General features: G+C 46.9%; 2 protein-coding genes across 2 annotated transcripts; one reads left to right on the forward strand and one right to left on the reverse strand.

Moving 5' to 3' along the window:
- Positions 1-1,998: 1,998 nt before the first annotated feature.
- Positions 1,999-3,177, reverse strand: F4822DRAFT_432439 (uncharacterized protein; the record flags this gene model as incomplete). Its single annotated transcript, XM_051461646.1, has 3 exons — positions 1,999-2,760; positions 2,818-2,939; positions 2,994-3,177. 3 exons carry the CDS (start codon positions 3,175-3,177, stop codon positions 1,999-2,001), a joined length of 1,068 nt encoding a protein of 355 aa, XP_051311359.1.
- Positions 3,178-4,671: 1,494 nt separating this feature from the next.
- Positions 4,672-6,784, forward strand: F4822DRAFT_348324 (asparaginyl-tRNA synthetase). Its single transcript, XM_051455919.1, has 3 exons — positions 4,672-5,090; positions 5,155-5,272; positions 5,326-6,784. The coding sequence occupies exons 1-3, from the start codon at positions 4,819-4,821 to the stop codon at positions 6,487-6,489; spliced, it is 1,554 nt and encodes a 517-aa protein (XP_051311360.1). The 5' UTR covers positions 4,672-4,818; the 3' UTR covers positions 6,490-6,784.
- Positions 6,785-13,255: the final 6,471 nt, after the last annotated feature.

Here is a 13,255-nt window from a genome sequence, read left to right on the forward strand (position 1 = left end):
GACGGAGATGCTACAACCCGCCTCTACTTTGCATGTGGTAAACAGAAACATGGCCCTTTCGAACCAATAAATGGCTAGTAAACTTCGTATCCCATGCCCTTTTAGACGCCACATCCGGGCCGTTGCTTCGAGCTATTCCCCAAGAAAACAAAACAAACCCTCTTCCTCCTAGACACCAATTTATTCCCTCCTTTCTAGCTATCACATCCACCTCGCGGGCCTTGGTTTTAGGTTGAAATAGCCTACATGTCTATGGGCTCGGTTACTTGCAGCATCAAGGTACCGCTAGAAGCTTGAGTTCCGTACCGGAATCTCACTTTATGACCACTTTAAAGTTCCTCTCGCGACAGGTTCAAGGCGTAATCACAGGTTTCGGGGTACCACTCAGGCACGCTAGGACTTCAGGGTTCAGGTACTGCTTGTCCGCGACCCGGCAGCCTACAGGAACCCCCAACCTTCGCTATTGGGCAGGTACCTAAGTAGAAAACGAGATTGGTACCTAACGGGTCTCCTATACTAGGTACCTACAATAACTACCTAGCTAGCTCTCCTCTCTCAGTGAGCTGGACTCAGGTGCCGACTCAGTATACAAATGGACATTTGAACACTATATCTCTTCTCGCCGCGGAAGCATAACCCTAGAATCATATAAGACCAGGCCATTATTTTCTAAGTAGCTGAAACACCAATATTTCCAAGGTTCTGATCAAGCTCGCCTATCTGACGCGAACAGACATTTACAACGGTCCTAGGAAGCTAGGGCATTAAATGAGACCTCACACGGAGCTAACACAACCCTCCTTTAGGGAAACACCCATCAGTCCGTCGTGCGCGAATTAGCTCTATGCCTTACATGATTTAGGGGAAGATACTTCTTGTTTCCGCACAAATCATATTCGATCGTTTCTTTTCTTTTTTTTTTGTGGCCTGAGTAATTCGATTCCGTATAACCGTGTTGCCAACTTCCCTACCCGTAGGTCTCGTATGCACATGCATGCAAGTTCCAAGATTCTGGTCGTTTCCTTGGGTAGAGACTAACCAAAGGCTCCCTCGTATGTCATGTATAGGCGAAATATCCTATAAGCCATGCGATATAACACGCTAGACCTAGAGCGTTACGGTAGCTGCAGGCTGGCCGACGAAGAAAAAGAAAATACTACAGCATGATGTCCACACCGGTTTCATTCGAGGAAAGCTCACAGCATAACGCAATAATGATGTATACGAGGTCTGATTGGCACCCGGGGGTTCTGCGTGGAATGAGGACAACTCCAGTTCTGTAACCAGTACAAACCATTTCTGTCACTCCTCGAGCTCCTATCTCGGTTCGAACGCCGTACGAGATACTGTACCGCGCATTACAGGGGGCTCATGTGACCTAAGCTTCATGATAGATCACATTGACATCCTAATTACAGGGCTCTTACCCCTGTGATATCGAGATATCATATCGATCAAATTAGCGAAATTTTATTTCAGGGGGGTATTCAGGGTTTAAGGACGAAGCAAGAAAGCCAGCCGCAACGGTGGATGGGAACCCGGATAGTGTCTAGGTAAAATAGAACCGAAAAATACAACCGAACATGCTTAATGACATAGTTGTGTACCTGAACTTGAATATCATAACCCTAGTAGAAAGCGTAGCAACGCCATTAACATATTATAAAAGAGTAGCACCATTGTAATTGAAACGTGTAAAATCGCATGAAGCTTTTACAATCCAAAAAAACACTATCATTACATGATAAGAAGTAGAGAGCATACCATACAAAATACACAATAACTCAATTTTTGCTCAAGCAGATAACCCTCACACAGCAGTCCTCGAGTAAGCACAACTTAATGAACGATTAAAACAAAAGGATTGGGAGTCCCGGTACCCATGACCAAACCGTCGGGTCCATTCTATCCACATGGGTTTTCCGTATAACCTTCGATGCTGTGTAATGACGTACGAGGGCCTCAACCTTCTCGACCCGCGGCTCTGGCTCTCCTTCCTTACGACGTAAGCATAGAAATACCATATCTCGGATCCGGCCGACTCATGACACCTTGGATCTCGTTGGGGTCGAAGACTCGAGAGAAAATCTCATAGTCGCTCGGCGCCGTTGCCGAGGAACTACTACCAGAGCTTGAATTCGAGCTGCTGGCAGAAGCCTTGGATTTCCCCTTGGAGCTGCTGGAATGGTGTCCGTGACCATGACTATGGCCGTGGCTATGACTGTGACTACTGGAACCACCCTTGCTCTTCTTAGCTATGTCGTCGAGGATCAACTTAGCCGTGCTCTGGTACTGGTCCTCGAAGACAAACGCGACGTAGTCAAAACGGCCACGGATATCGGGATCGTAGAGGAAGACCTCGCGCCAAAGCTCAGCGAGCTCCTGGGGTGGGTTGCGGTGGCCGTTACCCAGCCCAAAGTCTCCGACGACGACGGACCGGTGCTCGTGGTACACGCAGATACGTAGGGCAGCGCGGATCTTGTTGCGCACCATCTCGCGCTCCAGCGGGAACGCATACTTAGCACCGCCGTGGCTAAGTTTCGGCCATCGCGCCGCTGGCATCGAGACCACAGGTAGGTCATGCCATTGGTCTAGCTTCTTGTACTGGTCGTGCGGTCCTCGAAATACGACTACGTATTCGGAGTAGATGCCCCCTTCCGATGGGATCGGGTAGTTGCTCTCTACTTGTGACCCTGGACCTGGCGTGGCGAGGGCGGCGGAAAGGGTGCTGCGTCGGCAGAGACGTTCTTCGTAGCCTACCTATATTGTAGTTGTAAGTATATCGTAAATAGCAAAAGAGTGAGTAAGGATGCGTACTACTCCAGTCTCCCAGTCACCGCCAGCTCGCTTGTCGTTTGCCGCGCATATAAACGGTATTCTGACACTAACCTTCTCCTTCCAATCTATGGCGAAATCAACGGGGTCTCCAGGGCAGACAACTAGATAGATAGAACATTAGCTAGAGTAAGATAGGAGCATTTGGCAATCCTTACAGAAATCAGGAGGGGACGGAGCGTATCCGCTCATGGAACTCTGAAGAGGGATCTGTGCTAACGGTTGTTGGTATAAGAAAGAGTGAGTCGGCCACTGGTGCGCATATTCCTTCCTTATCACGGGAATGTAGTGCCGTTTCGTCTCAGCGGCGACTTCAGAAGGCTTGGGCTTTGAAGAAGGCATTATGAACAATTTGACCAGTCGTGATATGAACCTAAACAATTGACTGGCTAATCAACAATGATAAATAAAACCATCCAGACAGCTGGGTCTCGATATCACTTTATAGGAACTAGGATGAGATACGGCTACTCCATTCATTTACGTTGACTATTTTAGATGAGTAGGTAGGCAGGGAGTCATGCTCGTCCAGATATTAGGAATGTCCCCGTCATGGCTAGACCTAGTCACGGCCAGGTGCTGGGAGAGAGTCTGTGCTACCAATATAGGATGATTGCTCCTCTGGAGCCCACTATGTCCTAGACATTGAGATGAGAAGAATTCAGACAATAGGTTAAAAGGTTCGATTTCCATAATATAATCCACTAACGCGTTTCCGCGCAGTCGTCTTTCCCTACATGGTATTCCAGCAGTTTGGGGGGTGAGGAGAATTAGACATCTTATCTCTGTGGCACAGCTCGGCTCCCAGGTATATGGAATCGCTGTTCCAGTCGAAGATCAGGGCGCACTGCAGATAACCGAAGTCGGACAGATCTGGTACTCCTAGGCGTGCAGCATCGCAAGACCCTGGTGAAGCCAAGCAATTGAACGGATGGGCGAACTTACTGAGTCGTCATACTGCAGGTTGGGGATTGCGAATGGAAGGGAGTTACAACGTTTTGGGACAACTACATCTACCAAGGCGGTATCAAAGATTGGGGATATTCCCTTCACAACATCAGATGCTGGATAGGCTAGGGAAGACGAGTCACAACTCTCAAAAATGATTGGTACGAGAAATAGGATCAGCAATTCAGCTGCAGAAGCAAACGCGGGAACGCCGCCTCGACGGCATCACCGGGTACAGGCGAGACTTATCCGGTTGTCTCCGCGACTGGTCTAAGATTGAGTGCATACTGCTAAGTTATGTAGGTACCTACATTTCCTATGAGGCAGGTCTGATATGTCACAATGCTTTATGCGGTGAAGTATCGGGCATCTACTTCGAGGATTAAAGTGACCTGCTGTATATAGATCGTTGATGTCTTTCGTTCGTGTTCATGCCCGGTACTAGGTAACTCCACCTAAGTATACCTAGGTAGATATGAGGTACCTAGTCCTTGGATTCTTTCGTCGCTTAAATAGTTAAACCTCATCCATATAAGATGAGAAAATAGCCGCTTCGGAATATGTGTGAGTTATATCTGGTGGAACGATGGACGGCTTCGCTACGAGTACAGCGGTAAGAGGTGTAGGAATAAGAAAAAATAATGATATTGTTAATAGATTTACCCCTTTTAAGAATTCATTTATGAATATTACATTAACTTATGCATGGTTATGCACCGAAATGGATGCTTTACTTCATTCGGAGTAGGATTAACCGGAATTCCGGAGATGGACAATCAGATAAGCTTATCACCCTCTTATCCCGAGGAATTTCCGACTCCGATAACTCCGTTCCGTTGTCGATGTATTTCTCGATGTATTTTTTTATTTCTATGAATCAACTTCAACATCAAATTTCCTCTCAGTTACTATAAACTGAACCACACAATATACGACCTTCCAATTAATCATTATGTGCTTATGATGTTCTCGAATGACTCTATGTCACTTGATTCCACCGAAAATCTCATAATAATCTCATAAAACCCACATGAGATGAATCCTATTCTACCGCTTCTTCGAGGAGCGTCACTCAGGAGACCCCTGAAGCTCTCATCACAACGAATATCACGCGCCTTCATTTCCACAAACCCGACGTCTATCGCCGGATTCCTCGATTTTAAGCCTCATGAGGCTGTCTCAGATGTAAAGATCGACGGTTTCGTTCGATCTGTCCGTGCACAGAAACGACATTCTTTTGTGTCCCTTGGCGATGGTTCCTGCGTTGAATCACTCCAAGCTGTAGTACCTGCTGATCAAGCAGAGGAGTGAGACTCCCAAAATTGATTCAACTTATCTGGGGTTTATCATTGTTAATTGTGTATTCAATAGTCTAAATATCGGGGCAGCTGTCCGACTACATGGGTCTTGGATTCCATCCCAGGGTCGTGGTCAAAGCCATGAGCTACAGGTTGAAAGAGCTACGGTTTTAGGACCATCTGATTCTAAGGTCAGTTCAATTCAGAACAAGTATTCTGTATGTTATGGCTGACGATACTTTAGACATTTCCTATACAGAAAAAATATCAGACCCCAGAGTATCTAAGGACTTTACCCCATCTTCGCCCAAGGATACCATTCAACTCAGCTGTCCTACGATTTCGTTCCGAGATAATCGCATCTTTAACTAAATTCTTTAGTAATCGCCAATATATACAGACTCATACGCCAATTCTCACCTCATCAGATTGCGAGGGTGCTGGTGAAGTTTTCCACGTGTCGGCTGGCGATCATTCATCATCCCCTTCCAAATCTGAGACACCCAAATCTTTCTTCCGTCGCCCTGTATATACGACTGTGTCAGGCCAGTTGCATCTAGAAGCTCTATCCCAGGCCCTCGGCAACGTCTGGACATTGTCTCCAACCTTTCGTGCGGAGCAGAGTGATACCCCGCGTCATCTTAGCGAATTCTACATGCTGGAGGCAGAAATGAGCTTTACCGATGGTTTAGATTCCGTTATGGACCTCGTGGAAGATATGTTAAGACATATCTGCACGGACTTGGCCGATTCGAGGATTAAGGATGAGCTCTTGACACGAACGGGCGAACGCACCTCAGATTTGGCTGTTGCTGAACAGGTATCCCAACGTTGGGAGGGTTTCATGCGAAAAGACTGGCCGCGGATTACCTACACAGAGGCTATCGAGTTATTGAAACTTGCTGATACCTCGTTTGTTCATAGTCCTGTATGGGGTGAGGATCTTCGTACGGAACATGAAAAATACATTGCAATGAAGGTGGGCAATGGACATAGCCCCGTATTCGTCACAAACTACCCGCGAGGTATTAAAGCTTTCTACATGAAAGCTAATACGGATGACTGCGATAAATCCCTACCTGGTAGGACGGTTGCATGCTTCGACCTAGTCGTGCCGGATTTCTGCGAAATTGCCGGCGGGTCAATGCGTGAGCATCGACTAGAAAACCTATTAGAATCCATGCATACACACGGGATAGCCCCAAGCACATCCCCAAATAACACCACCGAGCGGTCGCAACCCCCTGAGAATAACCTTAACTGGTACGTTGATCTACGGCGCTGGGGTTGTCCTCCCCACGGAGGGTTTGGTTTAGGCTTCGATCGACTGATATGCTATCTCTCCGGAGTCCAAACAATACACGACACTTCCGCGTTCCCCCGCTGGTACGGCCGATGTGATTGCTGAATACAGTATGAAAGCGGACATGCCGTGCTCGTTAATGCTTACTTCTCTGGGACGTGGGGAGTGTCTTGTGATACCCTCGCACAACGTGATATTGATTCAGACTGAACTACCAAATAAGCTTTGTGGCGTCTGTTGTGCATTGGTTTGAAGTTCACGAGGACAGAATCAAAGTCTGAGGCTAGTTTTGACAGGTCCTAAACACGACATATTGCTCTTGTGTTGCTTCATCCACGCTTCACGTGTGTCAGAGCAAAGCTAAGGCATCTTCTACAGGATGCTGCCCAGCGACCTACGAGCCTAAACCTCGGGCCGCTTCAGGGGCAAGAGTTCACCAAACACGCCCGCTAGCCTATGACAGGGGGGGCTTGTCTAAATAGCAATGAATTCTCAATTGTCATTAGATAGCAACTACGTAGTGTAAACTGTGGCGATAACCTTATACAGGCTGAGGAACCACCCAAACGGTATTCAAGGCCTATTCCGACTTCAGGCTTGAAGCTCTTTTCGCACACTGCACTCTACTCCAGTGGCAATAGATCATCGAACTCGGTCATGAAACTCTCTACGACTCGGCAGTTGGATTAATCGCCTATCGCGTCACAAGCACTCCAACCTCAATTCCGATCGGTGAATAATATCGCAAAGCGCTCCGGAGATGTACAACAGGTGAGAGATTTTCCTTGTGAAAGATCCACAAGTGTGTGAATCTAGTCATACACTTCCTACTCTAGGTTGCTGTCCCGTCCGAACAACCATGCCTCCTTATCCCGCCAGCAAGAGACCTTGCCTTCCTTAGAGCCTGTTATATTTCAAGCTCCCGTCTTGGTGGGTACAGGTTGTAATTTACCAGGCCATCATTGGTACGGCCGAAAGGGAGCGGCGTCCAATACAAGTAAATTATGAAGAGCCTTTTCCGTAGCTGGCGCACCTTGTGTGACCGGATCTCTGACGGACTTCTTGACGCGTCTCTAATACAAGCTTCAAGTCTCGAGATACCTGCAAACATCTAGATGGATTGGTGATCGCGCTTCCCGCAAGCGCTGACCGGCCCTAGTCAAGGGAATTTCGCTCGCGGCTCGGCCGTTTCTACGGCGTAGCAATCGGTTTATTACCACGACGACGCAATACGTGCCGTTCGGGCTTTGCGAGGATGTACCCACGTTATGCCGGCAAGGACGGATTGGGGGCATAGTCAATCTCTAGGCCATATTGACGTTTCATCTAATGCAAGAAATGTCGAAGGTGGCTAGCCATGGCCCATTAGGAGGCTGCTCTGTCAGCCATGAATGCAGTTAACCTTTTCGCCCCACGACCCAGAGTACTTTTTCCTCCAACCCCAATTACCCCTCGAAGCCCGTTGGTTTCATCGCGATAGAATGCAGCATGCGGGCAGGCAGCCTTAACCGTCTCCGCCAAGAAACTGGCCTTTATTTGGGCAGGCTAGGTTTATTGTAGGGGGTAACATCGGGCTGCGGCGTAATTCCCGGCGCAAAGATTCTTAAAAACGAGGGCAAAAAAGAAAAACAAAAAAATAAGCTCGCAATCGGCAGATTCCTTCTCGTCCATCTTCGGGAGGAGCTTTTTTCCCGTCTTTCTCCGTCACATTTATCATTATCACCGTGTCGTCCTAACCTACCTCGTTAGTCGGTGGCGGGGGGGTATAGTATGTCTGTCGTCTATCTACAGTTACCTACTTGGTAACAACGGTGGGGGTTCGAATGTCGCGAAAAAGATCACACACGCAAGATGCCGCCAAGCTACTGCATTAGGTAACAAAGCCGCTATCATGTTTGACGATTCGTCATCGGGAAGGGTAAAGAAGGAAGAATGAGGGGAGGGGTGTTTATCGGTTTTCCTAAGAAGCAGCTGATGAAGCGCTCGGCCGGATGAGGGACGCTTGCCTACACGTACGAATCTGTGTGTACCCAAGATACGATTCACGTGTGAAGTATATCCGGGGTACAGGAATTTTTCTCTTTTATCTTGGCCGATGTGTGAACCAGATCCTGATCAGCCCATTGATTCCACTCTTAGGGCCTGGGCTTTATTGCTGGGCGAAATACATTATATTCACTTAGGTAAATTCAGCTTGGCTGCTCAAAATCGTTTCTGAGTTACACATCCAGAAGCTTGGCATTTTCTTGACATTTCTTGGCTCTGCACTAAAATTACGTCGTTGGGCGATCCGTATTGGTATGCATGTTGCGAACTAATTACGAAAATATAGTGAGCAGCGAGTCTGCGGCACAGGTTTCGTTACCCATACATCATCAATCATATCATATCATATACAGTGCAGTAGTCCACGATCGTGTCGCTCAACATGACACCTAATCTCTCTCATTCACCTTGCCTGTCGTCGTTTTCATCGGTAGCGAGGCAATTCCTACAGCGCGCTATATGTTTTTCTATACATCTGACCCCGGCGACCCCATACCGATGGATGCGATCGCCAGTGGGTATTTCTCCATTTCACCGTGGAATCTGCGGTATAGTACGGAAGACAGGTTTTTTGATGGTGGTATACGATGTTCCACCTCACGGAGATATGGGCCCCATTAGTTTAGGCTCGAGATAGGCAACCCCCCAAAAAAGCCTTGCCAATCCGAAGGGAGTTTTGCGAACGATTTAATAAGCTACCACCTTACTGTATTATCTACCGTCCGGTCCGACAATCACCACCAACAACAGTCTGGCGACTCTGAGTATCACCGAAGAGGGCCGCGTCAGCACATGACACAGGGTAAGTCTTTGCTGTTAGAATAAGGTGGGCTTGGCGGGGGAACTTGGCTTGCTCCAATAGGAATCGGTTCGTAGTATATTTGCATCTGTGCGTTGTTATTTGTTGTATTTGTTGTTACTACTATGTAGGTATGTATTGGGCTTGGCTCTCTGCCGAGATTTTCTCGAGCTTCTTTCTCTAGAGCTAAGCATGAGCCGGAAACCTACTATGGCAAGTAAGAATGGAGAGCCAAGCTCTGTAAACCAAGGGCTCGGCGTTGGGCCACCCCCCCCTTTGCATTTTGCTGTTTTACTATTCAAGGGAGGGGGACGGCACTAGGACGAATAGGACATAAGTGGCGCCCTCGTCAACGTCTCTGATTCGACGAAATCCCTTGTCCTTGAATTAAGCTTAAGCTTCTCCATCGTTCGAGGGGTGGGTTGCATGGCTTCGGAACTTGGATTAGGGATTTTTTGGGGGCAGAAAAAGTACCTAGAAAAAAGAAAAATACCCAGGTAGGAATAAAGCAGAAAAATAAGCGTAAGCTAGGAAGCAGATCCCATCTTGTCATCGGCCCCGCGAGATGCAAATACAAGGGCAAATATACATATCGTATTCCGTATACGTATCCAGGTAGGTATTGAAACGATTTATCACAATATTAGAGGGTTCGGTGTTATCCTTTTTCATTTCCATCGCTTCCGATATTGTCTTAATCCCGGTAGTCTCCAATTCCCTAAGTGGGCTGAAAGGGGGTGACGGTGACAATCAACGGATATGACGATGGAATAATATGGGATTAACTTCATGATATTGACATCACGTCATCTGCTCTAGAGGCCTCCTCGTCGCTATATGACTAGGATGTATTTTGCCTATCAAAGAAATATCACATCGCGCCGACTGTGACATGTGATAAAAAGGTCCTCGTTGACTCGCTATAGTCTGGCAGGCAAAGTTCGAGTAGGAATATTGGAAGCACTTAGCTTACCAGGCGACCAGCAATCGCAGTTCCTTGGTCCATGCTTCGACTTATGCTTTTTGCCGCCTGTGCGTTATGTCTTATAGGCTATCCGTACGATGTATTGGCAAGATGCCGCAAGCGATGCCTAGAATGGACTAATGGAGCACAGAATGCGAAAAAGAACAAATGCCTACCGGTGGGCTACGGTCAATTTTCAGCGGTCAGCCGGCTACTTACCAGCAGATAACTACTAGTGGTTATAAGCGAGGCGGCGTCTGAATAAGATTATGTGAAGTATCGGTGTGTGGGGTGGTGCTCATATTCTTACGAATCATAGGTAGGTAGAAAGGATCTAAAAAGAAAAGAGAAAAAAGAGGACCGGGCGGGGGAGGACCTAAGATCAACATCTTGCTGTCGATTTAGTCTCCGTCGACAAGGCTCTGAATCCATATCGGACAACGGACAAAATTTTTGGAGTAAAAAAGAAGCTCTGACATGCGCATACCTACATACATGCCTGTACATTATCGACTACATATCGACTCTTGTGACCGAAGGTCTACATAATCTACCTAACACATGCCTTCCGTAGAAAGATGCCGCGCCAATTAGAATACAAGACGGTCTTTTAATGGTTACATCTTGTTACACAAAGCTGACAGGTTGCGAGCTGTGCCGCTTTGTGTAATATGACGCTCCATAAAGGGGCGCACCTATCTAGCGGTCGGTCGGTCGGTCGGTCGCATTTGTGCATCTCAAGAAGTACATCCAACCAAACGTTTTAGCGGTAAGCAAAAACTCTCCTCATGTTTGTCCGCTTGCTGGCGCCACCAACCTGCCAACACGCGCTTCATAAGTAGAATAGAAGAAATAAAGATAAATGCGTTGATAATAGGTTCAAAAGCCAAGTCATCACTAGTCGCCATACCTTGTTTTAAATAGGTAATGCTTCCTCGGATTATAAGATTTCTACTGGGGGTCTATCCACAGACTCCTTGCTGTTGGTACGATGGGCCTTGGAACGTGTTAATGTTGTTTCCCTACCCTGCCTGCTGCCGGGATTCTTTGTCGTCAACCATAACCTTGGCTTACTTGCTAGGGTTCCATGTGGAAATTCGACGGTCCAAGCCCTACGGCGTCCGAATTAGGTTCTGTTCAGTATCTAGTTTTCTTCACCGCCGGCGAATTTCAGTACTTAATCTTAATGATTACGTTCCCTAGTACCAATGAATAGAATTAACAATTAGTATTTGGAGAAAGAGACCGATGGCTATGTAACACCAATCGGTTCGGGGATAATTGGTTGCCTTTGTGGTGTAAAATGGGTGCTGACTCACGATATGTCAGAATTCTTGATGCATTAGATGTCTCTTACAAAGTAAGGCTCCCAAAAGCCTACATAGGTACGAGCCGATCCTATGACGAGTTTTACATTATCAGCTTCTCCAAACCGGTGTCACAAAATGGCTGCCGCAAATCAAATGAAAGGGAAAAAGAGTACCTAGGTTCTTGTTCCTTCGGTTACGTTTTTCTTCCCTCGGTACTTTACGGCTTTTGTAACCCGGATTAAACTCGAACGATCGATTCGAAGGGTTCCCGGGGATTTGGATTATAACTGACCCTGGTACATATGGCATCCCCTCTTCCTAGGTTGGGTATTAACTGGCGAGCCTGTTACACGATATGCGCATATAAAGGAATCCTTGAGCATTGCTTGTACATGGGAGGATTACGCGCTCGGGTAATCCTACAATTCTTCGTTCTTGTCAAACGTTGGAGTTTGCCGTCGCGCTACGCTATAATCCGGCACCCCAAAGTGTGACAATCTTGCATGACTATTATGTATCTTTTTACTTCTTGTTCTTTTGTGCGAGCGTAGTTACGTGATTCGTTTTCTAGGTCTCAGAACTAATGCACTCCAGATGCAAAATTGTTGCATCTGGTCACTTGCAGATACCCATTATCGTCATTGTGTACTGTGTTGGATGAATCAGATCGCTGCCTTGGTATGCATAACTTGTACAATGTCGTGTCACCGAGAAATCTCCAGGATGTTGGTGGGATTAACAGGTTGATTATATGATATGTTATTGTTAATATGATATCATGCGACGGCTGGCCCGTATTATATCCTCTTTTTTTGCCTGCCGGCAATTATCACCAGTATTTGCTATTATAGTAATTGATATGATATCCACCATGAGTACCTAGGTAGATAAAATCTGACTACAGTGCGCAGCTGACGAAAAGAAGAAAAAAAATTCAATGTTTCCAGAAGTCATGAACGCCGAACCTGAGCGGAAACGCTAGTAAGCTGACAAGTCTCTGGACTAGCAATCTAAGATATAGCACATAGGCAACTAGCCTGAATGGGATATCTCACAGCAGCATTTCTCTTACACGTAAACGTACAAGCGAGCGGGGCAGCGATCATGCTGCTGACAGAATTTAACTCATCCACGCGATGTAAAATCGATCGGATCAGTTGCCTAAATTAGGAACAATTTCACGAAGGGGCTAGGCCTTTCTGGTGTGGGCTGGCAAACTTGATGACTGGACTTGGCTCAGATTAGGAATGGGTCCGGAACCCGAGGGAAGGGTACTGCCTAAAAACGACCAACATCTCACCCTGCCTGCCCGCCGCGGGAATAAAGCACTACGCGTACCTCTTTGTATAAGGAATTCATGACATCCCCTAACGCCCAATGGAGAAGGTGGGAAGGAAATAAGGTAGGGTAGGAATGGGGGTATCGAAGAGATCGGAGGTTTCTTTTGACTTTTAAGCTTCGTTTGACTGTAATCTATCTTGCTTGCTGTCGCTGCAGGTTGGTCAGTTCAATGTAACCATCCCTACCTAGGTACTCACGCTGACACGTCCGAAGAAGAGGGGGGTACTTCATTTATTTTGCACTTTATCGTATTATTTTTTTTAAATTGTCATAGCGCTTAAGGCGTGATGAGAAAGCTTGGTATATTAACACCTCTTTCATTTACCGGCGCTTGTCCAACGCATGTTTTAGTAATATATTATGTGACGGAAGTGAAAGTGCGACCTCGTAGCGAGGGGCCAATGGTCGGCA

Source organism: Hypoxylon trugodes, assembly GCF_022578975.1.
Source record: "Hypoxylon trugodes strain CBS 135444 unplaced genomic scaffold F4822scaffold_8, whole genome shotgun sequence".
In the NCBI taxonomy this organism is placed as follows: Eukaryota; Fungi; Ascomycota; class Sordariomycetes; order Xylariales; family Hypoxylaceae; genus Hypoxylon; species Hypoxylon trugodes.

Bases quoted from the DNA above. Each gene is read 5' to 3' on its own strand.
- F4822DRAFT_348324 (XM_051455919.1), top strand. From the start codon at position 4,819: ATGAATCCTATTCTACCGCTTCTTCGAGGAGCGTCACTCAGGAGACCC. The intron at 5,091-5,154 runs GTGAGACTCCCA...TGTATTCAATAG, and splicing joins CCTGCTGATCAAGCAGAGGA to TCTAAATATCGGGGCAGCTG. The intron at 5,273-5,325 runs GTCAGTTCAATT...ACGATACTTTAG, and splicing joins TAGGACCATCTGATTCTAAG to ACATTTCCTATACAGAAAAA.